Raw genomic sequence first — 20254 nt, 5'->3', positions numbered from 1 at the left:
ATGGACAGCCCAAATTCTCGATTTTTTCCATTTAATGGAAAATTAAATATTTTTATTTGTAAATATAAAAAAAATTTCATATATTTATAATTTAAATTTATTTAAAAATTACAAATAAATTGAAAATGACTTGATAATAATCATAAGTGGGTCAGAATGTAGACACTGAAACTTCAAAATTCAATCCACAGTGTTTTATGTATCTTATCGGAATACATAGAATTGCAAGAGTGATGAACGAGCTGTGAACGTGGAGTTCCCTGCACAACAACATAATTTGCACTCAAGATGGAGACTTGCTCTCATTTTCATTTGCTCGTCTCTACTTTCGCTACAAACCTCAAACATCAATTTCTACTTAACGCCACCACAATCAGGTCACCCTTTCTTAATTGGTTACCTTAATAATTTTACGTCTATTGTCAACGTTGGTTGAATTTTATAAAATAAATATCTAATCGAAAATCAATCGACAATAAAATGAAGAAATTTTTTTATATTTAAAGTTTTAAAATATTTTTAATGTAATTAATATCAAGTTTTTTTTATCATTACTTCAATCTTCTCTTGTTAATTAATTTTGGATTGGATTGGATGTCGGTTTTAAAAAAATTAAACAATTAATCGCTTCGTTTTTTTGAACTCTTACTTTTTTCATTTAGAAATAAAAAAAGAGAATTCAAAATTAAGCAAAAGATTAATGAAATTCAAATGGTTACGAAAAAAACCTTATTATTATTATTATAAAGAACACCTTAACAAATATTTGAGTGTTTAATTTAAAGCAAGTTGAAGGTGGGAAACCAATTTTTAAAATTGTTTTCGGTGTACCATCCATTGAATTTATGAAAGTTTCTATCTATGAGATTAGGTTTAAAACTTTAGAAAAAAAAAGTCTACAGCCCCCAATTGCCTAACCCTAAAGGGAAACCTAACCATCTTTTCATTTATTTGCTTCTTCTAATTGGGTTTTTTTTTTTTAATGCTTGCATAAGATATGTGGAAGTAATTGGAGTGACAAAGTGTGCTTTGACAAGTCATCTTTAATTAAGATATTTTATGGGATGATCTTACACAGTAATAATGAGGATAGGTCCAACCAACAAATATTAATATTTTAGTCATTTCAAGTAGGCAAGAAGCAATATTTTGACATCAATTTGCATAGATTTATTGGCCAAGTGGACATCTTGTTTGGAGTTAGGCAAGAAAAAAATTCCATACATGTCAATGCATTCCTACATATATAGCAAAAATCCTCCCTAGCAAAATATATAATAACCCAAGAATCAATGTCCCCTTGTTATTAATATAGTCACCCAAATTAATTAAGAATTAAACCTATGTTTCGCAAGATTATAAAACTCTAAACCCCCATTAAAATTTAAAAATCAAGGTCGATTAACGGGTGTTTACGGATTAATCGAGTGTAAATAGATATTAGTTAGAGATAATTAATTTTTTTTTTTTTTTAAAAAAGGGTATCATCCAGCTGTCTTGTGCCCCTTAGCAAATGTAGTATATTTGATTTCGTTGGAAGTTGGGGCATTTGGTGGGAATAAAGTAGGGCTTTTTGGGACACTAGGAACCAGGAAGGAAGATGGAAGGATGGATGGAGAAGAGGGAAGAGAGGAGAGCCGTCCAAGGGGACCCCAGGGAGGAGAAGAGAAGATAGATATGGGCAAATAGTTTACATTACAAAGCAAAATGGAACAACTCGTGGGTTCCCATTCCTTGATGTTGGAAGAATATAGAGGTCCACGTTGACAGGGGGAGCTCTGAATTTTATAACCAATCTGATGCTGACATTGCACTTTTTGTTCCTCGATATTTTTAACAAGTAAAGTTTTCCTACAAAAATCTATTATTCAGTTTATTATCTTATTTAATATTCAGATAAAAATCTCATTTTTTTTTAATTTTTAGCCATAATTTTACGTAAATTTATTAATTTTAAATAAATAATATATTTTAAAATATTAAAATTATTAATAAAATATAATAAAAAATATTTTTTAAATAAAATTTTTATTTCAAAAACTAATAAATCTATTTAAAATTTTGATTAAATCTTATAAAATGAGGTATTTCATTTTAATATTTTTTGGATTATGGGTTTAGGATTAACCACGTCACATGTTTCCATTCATTTTCACTATTTATTTATTAAAATGTTTTAATTGATAATATACAACTAAGCAAACATGTGATGTAAAATTATATAGAAAAAAGGGTGACAAGATTTTTATTAAAAGGCCTTATCTTAATGACAACTTTCTGGAATTAACCCACTTTGTCTTGGTGGGGAGGAATTATTATTGTCCATTAATCAAAATGTCGAGGTGCACTAAATGTGGGAATTCTAATACGCAAAGCACCTGGTTTTTTTAGGCCATGATTGGAGGAAATAAAGGGTTCACCTACAGTCGCCTGCTGTCTTTTTTTAACTCTCCAAGTTCGAAGAAGTTGTGGCTAAAGTTCCATAGGCATGGCAGCAGCAGAAGAAACCAGCTGTGCTCTGGCTGCAGCCATGGAATATCTGAGTCGATTCTGATCATGATGTTATTGTACCTTGTACGAGTATTTTTCCTGTTCCAAGTCCAACATGGTCAAACTAGGCATGCACCAACGCTATAACATTGAACAAATCAACTGGTATATGTATTGGATTTGAGAGCAGCATGTAGATGATATAACCCTTGGAGAAATAATCGTCTTTGGGTGATAAACAAAGCAAAGGGACGATAGGCATTGTTAAGGTGGAAGACCCAATGAGGGAGCATCACCTCTTTAATTTTCGGGAATTGATGAAGTTTTGTTTATTAAAATGATGATAAAAAAAAATATCTCACATCAATTTAATTTCAGATATTCTGAACATATAAATAATAAAAAAATTTTCATTTACTATCAATTAATTTAATTAACATGGTATCGTTTGGTTTAGAGCACTTGATTAGATGTAATTTCTAAGAAATTTGGAATGAAAATTGCAAACCCAAAAGTTGAGCCGATGCCCACCAGCTGCAGAAAGTTGGAGTCTAACCAACGCATTTTCTGTGATGACTCCATCTATGGTGGCCCCCTTAATTTGAATACTCCAACGTTTGATTGTATGATCATGTCCTTAATTCCTTGTGTGATTGGTAGAAAGAGATGTTCATGGATGGAGTGAAGTTTAGCCTTTTAACATTAACTGAAATTTAACTTTCGTGAAATTTGATATCAATTGATTTTGTTTTCATGTGACATATAATTTGATAAATCAATGAGATTCAAAAAATCTGATGCATTAGACATATAATGTGATTATATCACTTATCACGTGATAAAGAAAATCGATTGATATTGGATCTAATAATAATTAAATTTTTGATATAATTAAGAACATTTTTAGTTTTTTTAATTGAAGAAGAGAATTTAAGTCTTATTTTTAAATAAAAAATATATACTAATTAATAAATTAAATATTTACATACAACTTTTTATAAAGTTATCTTCTCATTTTCAAATGTGTGGTTTTGGGTTTGAGCTTCTTCAACCTTCATGGTAGAGCTCGTTCTGATAACGACAGTGGGCTGGAATGGATGTTGCCGCACTTCCACACCCAAGGTTGGGCTTGTACTCATGGTTTCCTTTAAATCATGTGGCTTTTCCTTACCCATTTCTTGGTCTACCGCCTACTCTGATTGCCCCCAATGCCCATTGCATAAGTGTTGGCAATGATTAAAGAAACCATAAACTGAGAGAGAAACAAAGAGCAATGGCAAAGGCTAAAGCTTCATTGTGAAGCATAGTTTTGACGCCATCATTTTTAACTCTTTACTCTGTCAAAAGCTTTTATGGATAAGCAATTGTCTGTGTTTGGTTTCAATTTTTCTTACATGATATTTTATATTTTTTTCTCAATAAAAAACATACAATATTGTATGAAAAATGTTGAAACTATAAGAGATGCAGGTGAAATTATTTATTTTTGTCTTTTTTTTGCTTGCCCTCTTCCAGCATACCACCATAGATACGTACTTCCATTTCCATAGGCAGTGGAAAGAAAGCATTTATTTTGAGCTATTGTACTTGATGATGTCCCTGAACTTTTCTGGGGGTGTGATGTCTCACTCCCCAGAAGTATTTAAGTAAGATTGCAATGCCCATTTTAATGAAGATTTCCACAATGCTGAAAGGCAATAAATGGATGGTAAAGCATTGACTGCTCTGTGTGCAGCTCCATGCTTCAATAAAAAGAGACACTTCCCTTCTGTGAATGGCAATAAATGGAGGCAAGTACTCATCTTTCACGCTATGTTTATGTACTCCTTTCAATTTTAATTGAATGCCCATATCCTCCTCGTTTTTCTTCCTCATTTCTATCCAAATGAAAATACAAAGGGAAAATGAATGGGAATCAAAAACAATATCTTCTGAGAAATGAACTAGGCAATTCTTTTTAAAATACAAAGCAAGTGGCTGTCGTGTCATATCCTCAATGTACCCTTAACTTCAGCAGGTGGATGTCATGCATCCAAAGTGCTCAGCTAAAACATAACACCATGAATGGTTTTGAGCAAGCATTGTCAATTTAACCATATGCAAGCACATTAGATTGTAAATGTGAACAGGGTTCCAGGTAAGAGTCAGGAAGAACAAAACCTGAATGAATATGCAACCAAGAATGTAGTTCTAGGCCATGCCTGTGCCGTGAAACAGCAAAAATTTAAGCCTGAGCATGGCAAACAGGTGTCTAATGTGATAATAAACTTCTTTCGAACCCCTTTGCGCAATGTGATATTGGGTGCAGAGTGCAGACCTTTCGTTGTCAGAAAGAAGAGCACTCAAATTTGAGTGCAGTTCGATCGGAAGCAAAAAAATCTACTCAAATTTGTTAAATTACTTCTTTCACATCTTGGCATCATGAAAACATCATGCAATTTTGTTGTTGCTAATTTTTGTAAGCTGAAATTGACACCTTAAAGCAACATCAAGTTAAACAACTAAAGCAGGATGAGATGCTCAATGGCTTAAAAGGGTGGGAGCTGAGAAGATTGAGATTTCATAACTGGAAGAGAACCAAAGTAAGGCGACTCAAGCCATGCTATTTTAAGTCAAATTTCATTCTTAGGCAGGCTAATTGCACCTAGACTTTTGGACTTTAGGAGACTGAAACGAGGAAGGTGGGAAAAAATAATACTACAACCAAATGTTAGATTAAGATTCCAATGCACCACGAAAAAGTATGAGTAACAATAGTCAACCTGAAAGGCTGCCACTTGGAGTAAGTAACATTGAATACACTCAGGAAAATACAACAGAGAGATACTCTCCTGAAAACCAGCAAATGAGGACAAAACTTCAGTGCCTATCACAGAAATGGTGGACAAAATTAACCTGACCTGTCAATTTCAATACACACAAAACCTCCAAGGTCCAAAAATGTAAACGACTCCAGTAAATATTTTACCTCATGGATAGAGTCATTGATTTCTTTAAGTAACATGTTAGGAAAATGCCATTCTTGCACTGTCTCCTTATGCTTTCTGTATTAAATTCTTAATCTTACAGTATTTATTTGGTAAAAGTTCCATTCAAGAAAAAATTCATCAAATTTGTCAACTTTGCATTCGTGCTCTAGTCCATGAATTTTCACAAGAAGGAAAAAGAAAGTCTTGGTATTAGAAAATTTACAGCAAATCTTCATGCTAGGAAACTAAAAATAGGAAGAATATTAAAACAACCATAGAGTTCACATGAGGATGCTGAACCACAAATCAACTATTACCTTCCAACAGAGAGAAGTTATCTTCAACCTACTTCAATTAGGATAGATGCAGCTAACTCAAGAAAGATCTTATAACCATTGGGAAGGCAACAAGAAAAGAGAAGCCATAGTGCTATACTAATTAAACACTAGTTTATGAAGCAACAAAATTAAAAAAAGAGAAAAAAAAACTGAACATATATGAATGTAAGGATTTTATCAACACAAGAAGACCTCAGACATGAATGCTCCAAATTTCCCAGTCCTAAATGTGTAGAATCAGCTTCCACCGAATAATCCAAGTCAATGTGACATATGAAAGACATTCGCATGATCATTTCTAAGCATACCTCAGTGCAGGCACATCAGATACTGTGCACTTAAACACTGACTTTTTCTATGTTTTAATTCAATATCATTACACAATATTCTCATTTATAGTTGATTAAAAACTCTTTGGCAAAGAGAAAGCTCAGAAGCTTCGTACAAAGTGGTTCTTTAACAGCTTTGAGTCAAGGTTTGCCATAACACTAGATGGCTTCTTTAAAACATGGTACCCTCGAGCAACAGTTAACAGGGCAGCTTGGAAAAGTTACTTGGGCCATTTGGTGCCATAAATTGATGAGAACCAACTTGGAAGTTGGATAATGTAGCTTAACAGATTCTTGTTTGCCTCAAGGTTAGAAACTGCAGTTCAAAGAAGGCGAAAGCACGGCTATTTGGCTATCACTGACACTTCTATGTTGGGGCCAAGCCCTTCATCAAGGATTAAGAATAGTTTCAGAGTTAGAAAAAGTAAATTATGACAGTTTGGATAGCGAAGACTGCCTGAAACTGCATCATTTTAAGAGGGCACTGATCTTTGCCAATTATAAATCCTTGTATAAACATAAAATGATTTCTAAAATAATATGAAGTATGATGGCAGAAAGAAATTTGAATTTTCCAAGAGTATTTTGCCCAAATTTGAGACAACCTCATGTACATAATCTTGCTCAACAGCAAACAAAGAGATAAACAGTTAATAACACATCCAATGTCATAGACATACTTAGTGGAGTGCCCTTATATGTGAAGCAGTGAGTGGATACAAATTCCATGAATAAAATTAATCCATTGAGATGAAAATTTGGGAATAACATGGAGAGAAAAATATATAGGGTTTAACAAAAGGATTATGAAGGAAATAAGCTGAAAGAGTTTTCCAACCAAGGTAAGATCAGCACAAAGGAAGAATTTTTGAAGTGATGACAAAAGAACTAGGTTCCTATGTGTTAGCAGACATGCTATAGCAGGAAAAATGCAAGGCAGCCCGAAGTAATCAATAATTGGCCCTGTATGTGCACAAATATATTCTTTTAGAGAAATAAGAATTCTTACTTGATCTAACAAGAAACTGGACATGTATGACTGTAAAATTCTATGTTTAATTTCACAAACAAACCGATTGCCACTCCATCCAGACCTAGAGAAAAAGAAAACAATTAAATTTGCCTTACATCATAATCAACACACCTCTGAATCAAACAAGAAGTTCTCAAGCTACAAGGCTGTGCAAAGCTCCACCTGCAATCCACATCAAAATTAATAAGACACAAAACAATTGATACTTCTCCGAAGACTTTGGAGGATGCAAGTTCAACAGAAGGCAGGAATAAAAAAAAAGCACCTTTGTAATGGAGACTCGGGTGATGCAGTGCAGAAAGAAGAAGGGGGCACAATAAAATCCATCCAGTCCCTACAGAATTCTGAGAGGCAAAGTATCCATTTTTCTCACTTTTTTTTTTGTTTTCCCAATTATACAATACCGAAACCATAACAAGAAAAAACCCATCCTCTCTCATGAATGCTAATTTTTTTTAGTCTTGCTGCCAAAGTTTATAATTTTACTGGCCTGATCCTTGGGAATCATCCTTAGCAGGGGGTTGTTGCTGGTGCTGCTGCTGTTGCTGCTGGTGCACCCTAGCCTGCCCCATCTGCTGATAAATCTGGCTCAAAGCTTGAGGATTTAGAAGTCCAATATGACCATCTTGAGATAAGCCAAGTTCCAAACCAGGGAGCTGCTGGCTAGCCCCACCCAAGATTGAGGTGAAACTCATCTGACCCATGTTAGCAGCTGGCAAGTCAAAACCAGGAAACCCAATCTTTTGCAGATAATTAGAACTTTCACTGCCTAAATTTGTTGTAGATGGACCAGATGATGACTGAAACCCATAACCACTGACTGGGGGCCATAACCCTGTTGCCACATGATGGGGTCTCCCCAAATTGCCACCAACCATTGCCCAACTGGTCCTACTGCTCCCTGACCCTATACTGGACCCCCCTAAATCTTCCATCTTTTGGTGCAAACCGGCCGATAGAGAGGCTCCCTGCTGTGAAACTGAGCCTCCAGCTGCTGCCAAAGCTGACGCTGGTATTGTTCCACTTCCTGTGGCGGCTATTATTGATGGTTCAGCTTGTTGTAACAGCCACTGTATTGTTTCCCCATCAGATTTGTGACCCAATTCCCTGGTCAACTGAAAGATTCTAGCTGCACATAAAGCAGGCATCCTTATCCTTCTACCTCTTCCTTCAACTTTGGTATGCCTGTCTTTGTTAGAACTTCTTTTTGGGGCCAGCTGTTGTTTCTTCCCTTCTTCTTTATCTGCAATAACAATCTGGAAATCCTTGATTTCAGCTGGTTTGTTCTCACCCATGTTTTGAGGCTGTTGCTGCTGTTGTTGGGGTTGCGGATGTTGGTGGTGTTGTTGGGGTTGTGGTGGCAGGGTCAAGAAGTTTGGTACTTCTTGTGGAGGCTGCTTGGAGCCCTTGGGATCCATGAACAGGTAAAAGGGTGGTGGGGTGCGGGCAAACTAAAAGAAAGGCTAAAAACATAAAACAAAAAAAAAAAAAGGAGTCCTCTTTGATTGAAGAAGGAGACCTGAAAAGTCCTAGACTTTCATGAGTTTTCACTGTTTTTGGCAAGGAATGTGAAGACAAACTATTATTATAATATTGAAATCCCAAAGCACACCCCAAATGTCAAATTTTTACTCTGGGTTTTACAATATGTCATTCCACCCCCCCCTCTTTCTCTCTCTCTCTCATATGCTTTAGTCTGTCCTTTCTTTCACTGTAGTAGGGGGGTTTTGACTAACATATCTGATATGATAGCAACTTTAACTGCCAATTCACCTCCAGATACCAACCCAAAACACATAAAAACACCATCCCCAATTCGGCCATGTTCCATAGATTGATGGATTCCTCCCCTTTCTCTTCATTACATCCTCCTACTATATTATTGCAGCAGCAATATGCTGGTGCCATCTCTTGTAAGGGACTCAATTGTCCACGTGGATGAATGATTTCTTGACAACTGGCAACCTGGGTCTGGATAATGGGGTTGCTTGCTTCTAACCCACTCTAGGCCCATCCTTCTTTATACATTAATTAAAAATTTTTTAAGGAGGAAATTAATCATGGGATCACTACGCTCAAAAGTGGAAGCCTGGAGACTCTGTTCTTTAGTTTCAGTTACATAATCACATAATCTGCCAAAAAGAAAAAAAAATTTAGATGCAGTTACAATTGAAGGAGTTGATGCTGCTTCCATTTGTTCAATTTGGAGATACTCCACCATTTAAGTGGACCCCAAAGTCCTAAACCCCTCAAGTGTTCCTCAGTTCTGACAGTTCATGGGGCCATCTTCCAAAACAACACCCCTTTATAATATCAGTGTTTAGGCTTACCTGGCTTGCTTTTGTAATCTTAACATCGAACATGGTGTGATCCCAGATCATATAACACTTCTCTAGAAGTTGACACTTGAAGACAACCTTGTTCACATCTATGTTCGAGGACAATGATTTACTCTCTTTTCTTCATTTTCACACATACTTGTCCTTAACTTGGGATTCAGAAAAGAGAGTGAAGAAGAGAGAAAAATAAAGAGAATTATCTAAATTTAACTAGGATTATTTGAGAAATATTCTTAATTTAGTGAAGTTTTTGAAGAGGTCATGTATAAGAATATTGTTTTCAATAAAGAAATTATGTGTATGTGTGTGTGTGTGTGTGAGAGAGAGAGAGAGGAGAGAGAGAAGAGAGAGGAAAGATGAGAACAAAGTGCTGCTTAGCTCATTCTATGTTTATGCTACTAGAAATGGTCACAAAAGGTACACTTGTCAAAGTGATTAAACCCCTTTAGATTGAGTGGATGCCAATTACAGCTTGAGAAAAAGACAGGGACTCCCATGAATTTCTCCTATGACAAAGATGTCCAATTTCTTACAGAAGGGTAACATTTTTCAATTCTTATTTTGAAAGCGATTTCCTTATATCTCATCTCCAATTTATTATACAGCTATATAATGATTCCCCACGCACATAATCACTGTATAACACTCATATTATCACTTAATAGCAGAATGATACTTCCTAAATATATAAAAATAAAAAATTCAATTCAATAATATACTCTGACAGACTATAAAATATAAACCTGATAAAATCCTATATAGTCGTAGCTAAATCAAACAAGGATACCAAATTAATTGCTGATGTATGCACGAGTTTGATTTGAAGAAATTTCTTGCTTTTCCATTGATAAGATATGCGTAATTGAAGGGGATACAAATAAATCCTTAAGAGGTTTGGCCACCGACATTGCCATTAGCATAGGAGGGTAGCATTTTCTTGGCTACTGTACCAACCAACACATACAAAGTTAAGTCAATGGCCGGTCTATATTGGTTTTATGATGGTGAATTTAAAGCCCAATTAATTTTTATTTATTAGAATATTTTTGCGTGTATGTATTGAAGCAGAAAATTCAGGTGTATGAACATATAGGATCTCTATATCTTATCTTTAATTCTTCTTAAAATTGTAGGTTTAAATACCAAAAAAAAATAATCCTTCCAATATGGTTATTTCTTCAGATGTGTCCATAATCTTTTTCTGTACCTAATTGAGTTCTTAATTTTTGATTTGTACTTAAACATAATTTTAGCCCTAAATTAATTTCTATCAAACGTAATACTTGTTGGCATTTTTTTTTTCTATGTGACCTACGATATTGGCAATTGATTAACTGTCACGTGATTACATTAGTTACTTTGTAATTATATTAACTTGTCAAATTATGATTATCTGAATATAAAATATTAATTGATATTAAGTTTGTCGGCAATTAATTTTTCATTAGAGCTAAAAATTTTTTGGGTGTATATCAAAATTTAAAAAACTCATTTGGGTTTATTATTTAAACCTTATAATTATTCATATTACATCATAATGTTCTATATGTGTCTTTTTCACTCAATTTCTGCTAGAATTGCAGAATAAAAAGAAGATCATCAAATCACTTCATTAATGTTTGGAAATTGTTGAAAGTTTCCTGTTAGAAACATGGCTTTAACTGTTGAAAATAATTGTCTTGGTGGTTTTATTTGCTGTGTGATTGCTTCACTTTCATGTTTCTTATAATCAATTTCGTGTACTGCTTGCTCAAAATTTACATCTCTTTCAGCTTCTTCTCATAAGTATTTGTCAAGTTTATTCAAAATCATGCAGTCATCATTCAATTCATCTCCTCAAATCTAGCAACTACATTTCCTTTTTTGGGTCAACAAAATCTAACCACTTTAATTTTCTTCTTATTGGGGAAAAATTAAATTCTTTTCTCTTTATCATCTTTTACAGGTTTTTATACGTTAATCTGAATGTGTGACATCGATTCAGACAATAATTATATGTATTTTTTTTATATAATTCAAATTTTTATTTTATTTTTCATTGCATGGGGTATGTATATGGATGAAATGCTAGACATAACGAATGGAAATATGAATTACTGTGGGAATAATTGGTCCAAAGTCATCACTTTTGCTTTGGGAATTCAAAAGTTGGCAGGTTGGCATGATTATTGAGACCCTTTTTTTCCTATTGAAACAAGAACAATTCATTCAGAAGGAAAAGATTAGAAACTGATGATGGGATCAACTTGTATCTTTGACAGCATTACTCCATGATAATGACATAAATTTTACATGGTATCAATATCACCAAGTAAAGGAAAACTTGCAAATAGTGGTATTTAAAATGGAAAATGCTATGTCTTTTGACTTTTTATTGCATGAATAATCCATGCAATTCTTGGTCACAATAGTGGGGATCCATCCTTGCATACACGCATCTCCTTTCTTTTTCTCCTTTTCTTCAATCATTCCCTTAAACTTGATTATTAAGCAACTTTAGGAGGGTTTTGGTATGAATCATGGACGAAACAAGAGCAGGGCTTGATTGGTTTATTTTTTTAATTTATTATTCTTCTTGTTGATGTTGTTCTTCTTCACTGCCTTTCTCTTTTTAAAAACTTGTAGCTTTGCTTTGATGGGGAGAAGACCAATTCCTTTGTGTTGTGATGATAATTATGGTTGGAGTGGGTATGTGGGTGTTGGTGATTGCATTGCTTGTCACATGTGCTTCCCATCGTGGAGACAAGGGAGGCCCCTCTTTGAAAGCTAGCTGTTGAAATATCAAAACCAATCTAACATGCAATTCAAAGATTGAATGGGAAAAGATCTTTGCTTTTCTTTAAGGGGTTTAATTTCAAGACCTTATTTTCCCCTAAGAGATAAGCTTGGATCTTTTTATTTTGTTTTTAATCATTTGCCATTCCTACTCCCATCCTTTTCAAAAGTTTTTGTTTTTGCCCCCATTTTTGAATGCCAAAGGGAGGGCAAGCACCATCTAGTTAACAAAACCCAACAAAGTGTTCTTGTGATGATTCCCCATCAATCCCAAGGGGCTTTTCTGAAAGCAAATAAATAGTTACTTCCTAGTTGTTTTCAATTTTTCCTTTTCCTCTAGGCTTTGGGTTGGGTCCCTTTGAGTAGGCAACAAATTCTTTGTTAACAAAATTTAGCATACTGCACTTTGGACCTTGCAGCAATCTTGGCATTACATGGTGTAAATCTCTCCTTTTCTTTCATTTGAGCAAAGCCTGATGAAAAATGGAAAGTCCCAAATTAGCAAAGTTCAAGCTAAAAGTTCTTGTATGCTTGTGATTTAGCAATTTTCAGCTTTAAAACAAAAAAACTCGGAGCTTCTTTAATAATTGAACATGTCCTCATGCAAACTTCTCCGTAAGAAAATTATCTGTTTTCTGAATTAAGCGCTTTGCTGATGCATTCAATCCGAGCTGTGTACTTCAATCAGCAATAAATGTGTTAATGGGTACAAAAAAATTTTCACAGGCCTCCAGGGCAGTCGTTTCTTCATTGAATTTTGCTCTTGGTACACTGCATTAACTTTTAGCCTTGTACCTATTCTTCCATCACCACCCAAGCTGATAGGTCAGGCTCAGTTCGGCCATTACAATCCTTACGTATAGATAGGCATGTGCCTGTATGTTTGAATTGTTCAGGATCGAGACAATGAAATGACCTATCAAGATACCGCAAATTAAGTACAAACAATTGAGTTCAATGGTTAAAAATTGGGAAATGGTTTTATATATATATATATATATATATATATATGTATGCATATATGTATATATCAGTAGTTTGATATTAAGACAGAAGAAATATAGCATACTGGCTGAATAGTGTTGTATACACCAACCTATAAGATTTTATTTGTTTCAATTCAATGAATCTCATGATTTAATACTTAAAAAAATCTCAAAAATTAAAAAAAAAACCGTAAACATTTAAATACTCAATCAAATGTTTAGGATTTACATATATATATATATATGTAATGTAAAGTTTTTTGACAGGAAAGTAAAGAGGAAAGGTTAGATTGTACTTGAAGTAGATCTGCTCTGTGTCCCATTCTGTCCACATTACAGTGATATTTATTGATGAAGGGACTCACTATTAAGATTAGGAAGAATGAAATGGGAGAGAAGGAAAGAAAGAAGGAAAGGTAGTTCCACCACATTAAATAGGAGCCACACCCACCAATTGATGAGCTCCAAAAAAGCCAGAATCTCTAACCGAATGGCTCCTTTTGATAAGATGGACCTCACCACCATCATCCTTAGATGTCACATCCAGACGTATGAGCTATGAGCCATGAGCTATCCCTTTCCTCTGCTTTTCTTCTGAGTTCAAAACTTTTTTTTTACTACTACTTTCATTTGTTTTTGATAATGTGAAAGACCATCAATAATCACAAACAATCTCTCAAAGATCAGATGGGTGAAGACAGAATTCAGTGAGAAAATTTGAGTAAAACCTATATTAATTATAACAAAACACTTAAATCGTTTATACGGTTAAAATTACGAAACGAAAAACAGTTCTCTCTCGTTTTATAAATTTTAATTTTAAAATTTTAACCCTAAATTATCGAGTTAATGGAGTAAAAGATTGGAGTGTCAGTAATGATATTTTAAATTGATTGGAGTTAATTACCTATTTAATTATGATAATAAAAGGTGGCATATGTGACTAGTTTCCTTGATGTTCACTTATAAGAAAGAATGTTGTTCATGTATAAACAGATAAGCAAAACAAAGAAACCAAAATGAGTGGTTTAAATTGTACCACTTTATCATAATTTCTATTAGACAAGACTTTGATGATCATTGGCCCTACATATGATGTAAGAGGTCACAATCTCTACCATGTGCAAATTTTTATTGATTTTTTTTTTTTGTGTGGTGCTCCAAGGGTCAGCTTGAAAGAATTTGGTTTCTCTTTTTCACATGGAGAATCTAAAGATTTTGAAGTAGTTGGAAGTACTTAAGTCTCAATTATTTGAAAAAACAAAATTTCAATTGTACTTCTAATTGATATAAACCCTAAAAAAAGTTATTAAATTATGATCATTTATTCAACTAAATCAATCCCCTTCTATTACATTCAAAAAAATCTTTAAATTTTAATTTAAATTCAAATAATTTCTTAACCCTAATAGGAATTTAACTTGCTAGATCCAACGCCAATCAATCTTTTTTACTCGCATAGCATATGACTTAGTATTAATAAGTTGATGTGACTAAAAAATTCAATGCATTTCGTCATATCAATTCTTCAGGTTATATGTTATGTGAATAAAAAGAAATGAGTTAAGATTAAATCTCATGATGATTAATTTTTTATTAAAATTAAAAGTTTATTTGGATCTAAATAAAAGTTTAAGGATTTGTTTAAATTCAATTAAAAGTGAGGAGCTCAGTTGAATAAATGGTTATAGTTTAGAGACATTTTTAGGATTTAAACCTTTTTCAATTCATGACTTCTCTCTACTTTGTCATTGCATTTGCATGTTGAAAACTCTAACCTAAAGCCACTGCTCTGGAGCCCTCCCCAGAAATCTTAACAACAAAGCTAAATAAATTTGATAAATACTAGCAGCATCTATGATTATGATTAGTCAATTTTAGAAAGAAAAAAAAAGTGATTAAATTCAATAAAAAAGAGGGAGGTGTTCTCATGTTTAATGATGATTCATGATAAAGCAGAAAACACAAGCATCCTAAAATTCTTGGAGAAGCTTTACAAAAGCAGTAAATCCAGACATTTCCATGCTTTAAGTTATGAAGCCTTTTTGGGGTTTTCAGCTATAACCCATGATGGGTTGTTGGCATTTACCAGATTTGAAGACAACAAAGTTTGTGTTAGATGTCAAGGCTGAATGACTGCTTTGGCAAGAAAGCCTGGCAGCTGTCTAACAAGAGAAAGTTCATTTGTTACAAAGAAACAGCTCCTGCAATGTTCTCAGCATAGGATGCAATTGTTCTTAGAAATTAGGTGCTGGCTGTTTGGTCAGGACACCAAACAGCGAGCACCTACAAAATTCAATGCATCTTCCCTGTAGAATTCACCATTCTGAAGCCTGGTAGAACCCATAAATTTCAATGAGATTGAACCTTCACCATCAACTTTTATTTCGTTCAACCAGTCACTCGAAACTAGCAAAATTGGTAGAACCAACTCAAATTGCTAGCGACAGAGTAGGAACAATAATCACTTTTTTTTTTCTTCAGGATTCTAGCTAGCTATATCTTATTTTCTGCCAACTGCAAAAATTTATAACGCGTAATCTTCACTATGTAAATATAAGCTTTCATGATAAGGAAAGCAGGATAGCACAAATCAATGGCACGAGGGAGAGATTTCTCTTAAGACACAGCTTTTACATTTATAAAAGAAATACTTACGGAACAATTAACTGACACAGATTGTTGTCTTAAAATCCATGTTCGGAATTTGTAATAACATACATATATACAGAATCCAATAAACCTTCCGGCTACAACACACTTCCTCCATACAGTTACAACACAACCACCGGCTTTCCTGATCAACTACTCAGAGAAGGCCCAAAGTACATGCAGATAGGTGGATCGATCCTGAAGATGGAGAGAATGGCTGACGGTATCGTCCAAATACCATCACCACAAATTAAACCTGAAGCAACTGCCCCTGCATAATCCTCTGCATCCTTCCGGTTAATTCGTTCCCATATATACAATATTACTGTTCCGACAAACATGTCAACAGCAAAGTAAGCTCCAATATAGAATGGAACTGCCATAGCCATTGGAATAGGAATAAACTGTGAAATTTTCTTCGGAGTCACATCCCTTAAGAGGTTTACGACCAAGGCACCCACAAAGAATCCACAACATAAAGCTAGACAATGCTTGGGCAGCTCCGAGAAGCCCTCGATACCAAGAATGGCCATTTCCCTGAATATCACAGCATAAGGTGCTTTGTATGGACCATCAGGTGACCCAATGTCAAAAGCAGTCCAAAACAACCAGAATGTGAGTGGAGCAATGACACAGCCCATGGCTGTTCCTACTAACTGGCTCACAAACATAGACTTGGCTGATGATAGAGTGAGGTAACCAGTCTTTAAATCTTGCATTAGATCAGCTGCAGTGGAGACAATGGACATCATAACCCCAGAGGCTGCCAAACCCGCTATGACTCCACCATTGTTTCCAACTAATGAAGCTATAATGAAAAGACCAATCTTCCCATAAGTGGATGACAGGCTCCAGTCTGTAAGTCCAGTTCCATAAGAGTTGCAGAAGGCAAGGGCGGGAGCAATAATGTATGAAATGAGAACCAGATACCACTTCAGGGGTGGAAAGATGATAGGAATGGTGGCTGTTGATATAGCAGCCAAGGCCACATAACCAGAAGCAGCAAACCAAGTAGGTATCCTGTCTTTAAGAAATACCTCATCTCTTTTTCTCTGCTCTGCTAGTCCTTTAGAACTCTCACCATCTGTGAAAACAAAACAATATTTCAATCAACCCTCAGTGGAAAACAAAATGCTTAAAAACAAGAAAACAGATACCTGCATACACATTCCACCTAGAACTTTGAAACATTTTAGGAAGTTTTGACAAGGTGAAATTAAATATTCAAATAGAGGCACCACAGCATGCCCCTATTTAATGACTTTTTCACCAAGAACTACAATTTTAGAAAAGTTAAGTCATATCAGTGGAAGCATTCTGCAACGACTTTATGACTTCAGTACTTCAAATGTTATTTGAACAAATTCTACTGAAAGAAAACCATTGCAACACTACAGACAGACACACACAACAAAACCAATCAAGCAAGCAGCAGCCTAACCAAGGTATTCTCACCTATAACCTCATTAACAATGGGAAGTTTGCCTTGTTTGGTGCTTTTGTTGTACATTTCCTTCACAGTTATGTATACTATCTTGATCAGGTTGTATAGACCATCCCCAAGGATAAGAGCAATAGCTATGAAGACCTGTGAACAACGTGATGGCCCAGAAAAATTTCTTAGACTAGAGTTATGAGAAGAAAGTATTTCAATAAGGTCGGAGTCAGCAAAGGACTGAGAATCAACCAGAAGATGCAAGGCACAAAAACAAAAAAATATCTTCTTCACCTATGTAACAGAATTAATAACACTGAAGTTGGGCACTCAAGGAAGAAAATTTTTTCTCTGTACCTTATACCCATAAAGACCTTTAAAATCATTGCTCTCCAGGCCAGAAGGGTACCAGTCCCCAGCATGTGCAGAAATGAAGGGCCAGAGAAAACCCCACGATATGATAGCCCCAAGAAGAACTGAGCAGTTCACTATGTGAGGGCAAATAAGACCACAACCAACATAGGTTGGACTAAAGTCAAAATAGAACCTGCATAAGAAGCCACGTATAACATTAACAATACAAGTAAAACATTTAATAGTAAATTCAGTAATCATATTCATGATATTTTACCCATAGCCAAATTATCATCCGTCAGATTACACGCCAAGATGCTCCCAGACATAAATCAAGCAAAATGACGTTTCACATGCACCAGAGCCATAGACATATAGAGATAGTTTTCAAACATATGCTAATCAAGTTTGAAGTCATTCTATTTCTCTTTTCTGTTCTTATAGCTCAACAGGTAACATAATAATCACAATGGCCTATGGAGGACCAATTCATGTTACACGTAATAGTACAATACAAATATTTGATTGCCACAATCTGTGCCCTCCGATTAATGGTAATACAGGTTGTATTACACTTGTATCAAATTCAAAGATGAAATATTGAGCTTTCTCATAAACATATATGGGCATTCATTGAGCATAAAAAGAGAGAGAGAGAGAGAGTTCACATGGGAAGCCAAATCTGAGAGAAACTTACGTGTTTTTGAACAGTGTTAAGCCAAAGCTGGGAAAATTATCAAAACCACAAGAATCTCCAATGCCACTGAAAAACCACTTGAAGCAGCTCCAAACTAAACTTATGCTCAGATATTTTCCAAGACACTTGACTTGCTTCCTGCAACAAACTCATAAAAATTGTATATATAATCAGAAAGATAGCAATCTAGTTGTTAGAGCTAAACCCATTCTCTCTAGTTATTCATAAAGCAACTTTTAAGGTTTAACAGCAGCTGTTTCATTCATTTCCTAAATGCATGATTGTTAGAAATGGATAGACCCTCCATTCTTCATTCAATTTTCTTAATCTAGTTTGATAACATGATCACTAAAATTATTTTCTTTTCCAGTAAGCTTTCTCATTAAGTGCTACATAAATGGAAACTGTATGAAGATCTGTGAAAAAATAATAAGCATGATGTATCTTATAAGTACCCTGCAAGCTCAGCTCCAGTGTTGGTGTGAAAACTATTTATCAACATTGCCGTGGCAGTCCCACTCGGATATGTAAGTTTGTAATCCATGACCATGACCTGATGAAATACAGAGATGAGAATTAGACTAAATGACAAAACTACAATCGCATAACACGAGAAAAACTTCTGGCAGTTCACTCACATTAGCAAAGAGTTAGTCAGGACAATAAACAAATATTGATTACATCTCATAAGATGGGTTTTTATTGGAATACAAAAAATTAGTGATATTTAACAACTTATCACATCTAAAATTGATTTAGACAACAATGAACTTGATGATAAGCACTTGAAAAACTGATATCAAAACCAAAATTACAGCCACAAATACTTTACTGAATAGAACAAGTATGGCGAACACCATAGCCACAACCAAAAAATGCAACTTTAACCAAACTCTAAACTGATCTACAAAAAGGAGTACATAATAATAATGATGATAATTATTCCAAAAATAATAATAATTATTATTATGATAATAAGCTATACCTTACGTAGTGGAACAAGACTGAACAGTCCAAGAAAACTGACAACAAAGAGAAAACCAGTCATCCACCCTAACCCCGGATTCTTAATATCTTCCGCTCGGTTTCCAGGGTAATCAGCTCCGATAAGTTGATATGTTCTCTCATCCATTGCAATCAAATAAGATCCAAATCCCCCTATCAAAACAATCAGATGTTACGGGTCAGCCTCGAAGGTGCTCAACCTAAGATTGAGTTTAATTACTTAATTTAACACTAAAAATTAAGTTTCCACAATACTTTTAAATTAAGTCACTAATATCAAATTCTTTACAAGCCAAAAAATAACTTAATAACCATGCCAATAATTACTTCTTAATCATTTGCAATTGTAGCTGAAAATTGATTAAATTTGGTAAAATTTAAGAAAATGTTCAGTTTTTTACCGCTAAACGCGAGGCCGTAACAAGCGACGACGCAAGTTTGAATGACGGTGTTTTCTTGTTTAGTAAAAGGCAAAACTTGAAACCCTAACTTAGTCAAAAAACCGGTCCACGATTTCAGGAAGAAGAATCCGAGCAATCCAGCGCCGACATTCAACGACGGAATAATCCCCACGGTTAGATTCAGCTTGTGTGTGATGATGCAAAAGAGAGTCCCTAACAAGGCGCTCACGGCGAGCCCTCTGATCGTTATCTGCTCTTTCCATTCCGGAATCCGCTCCGACTCGACTCCGCCGCCGTCGATGTCTTTCTTGTCGATAATCAACGGCTCCGATATCTCGGTTCCCATGATCTTCGGATCTGGTCGGATTCCTTGAAAGGAGTGGTTTGTTGGATTAGTTGCGGGCTAGAGGTGGCTGTATGTGAGGCGGACAATTTCGTAAAATCGGCATGA

At 34.8% G+C, this 20254-nt stretch overlaps 2 protein-coding genes across 4 annotated transcripts; both read right to left on the bottom strand.

Annotated features, from left to right (window-relative positions):
- Positions 1-3764: 3764 nt before the first annotated feature.
- Positions 3765-8982, bottom strand: TCP20 (TEOSINTE BRANCHED 1, cycloidea, PCF (TCP)-domain family protein 20). 3 transcript variants are annotated; one of them, XM_021443363.2, is made up of 3 exons: positions 7425-8982; positions 7271-7321; positions 3765-4367 (listed from the first exon to the last, which is right to left on the bottom strand). In XM_021443363.2, exon 1 carries the CDS (start codon positions 8575-8577, stop codon positions 7642-7644), a length of 936 nt encoding a protein of 311 aa, XP_021299038.1. In that variant the 5' UTR covers positions 8578-8982; the 3' UTR covers positions 3765-4367; positions 7271-7321; positions 7425-7641. The 3 variants fall into 3 exon arrangements, with proteins under 3 accessions (XP_021299038.1, XP_021299039.1, XP_021299037.1); XM_021443364.2 differs by lacking the exon at positions 3765-4367 and adding an exon at positions 5871-6511; XM_021443362.2 differs by lacking the exon at positions 3765-4367 and having other exon boundaries at positions 5871-7321.
- A 6890-nt stretch (positions 8983-15872) lies between these two features.
- On the bottom strand, positions 15873-20254 carry YSL6 (YELLOW STRIPE like 6). The gene is made up of 7 exons (XM_021443518.1): positions 19804-20254; positions 19383-19555; positions 18853-18950; positions 18398-18535; positions 17704-17893; positions 17367-17499; positions 15873-16995 (listed from the first exon to the last, which is right to left on the bottom strand). Exons 1-7 carry the CDS (start codon positions 20147-20149, stop codon positions 16061-16063), a joined length of 2013 nt encoding a protein of 670 aa, XP_021299193.1. The 5' UTR covers positions 20150-20254; the 3' UTR covers positions 15873-16060.

This window comes from Theobroma umbraticum, unplaced genomic scaffold (genome assembly GCF_002168275.2).
Source record: "Theobroma umbraticum cultivar Fairchild unplaced genomic scaffold, ASM216827v3 scaffold_239.0, whole genome shotgun sequence".
In the NCBI taxonomy this organism is placed as follows: Eukaryota; Viridiplantae; Streptophyta; class Magnoliopsida; order Malvales; family Malvaceae; genus Theobroma; species Theobroma umbraticum.
Note: the sequence above shows the minus strand (reverse complement) of the source record. Positions and strands in the feature narration are given on the sequence as shown.

Coding starts and splice junctions, on each gene's coding strand:
- YSL6 (XM_021443518.1), bottom strand. CDS start 20,149: ATGGGAACCGAGATATCGGAGCCGTTGATTATCGACAAGAAAGACATC. Junction 18,951..19,382: donor GTCTTGTTCCACTACGTAAG/GTATAGCTTATT, acceptor GTATTTCATCAG/GTCATGGTCATGGATTACAA. Junction 17,500..17,703: donor AAGGTCTTTATGGGTATAAG/GTACAGAGAAAA, acceptor CGTTGTTCACAG/GTCTTCATAGCTATTGCTCT.
- TCP20 (XM_021443363.2), bottom strand. CDS start 8,577: ATGGATCCCAAGGGCTCCAAGCAGCCTCCACAAGAAGTACCAAACTTC.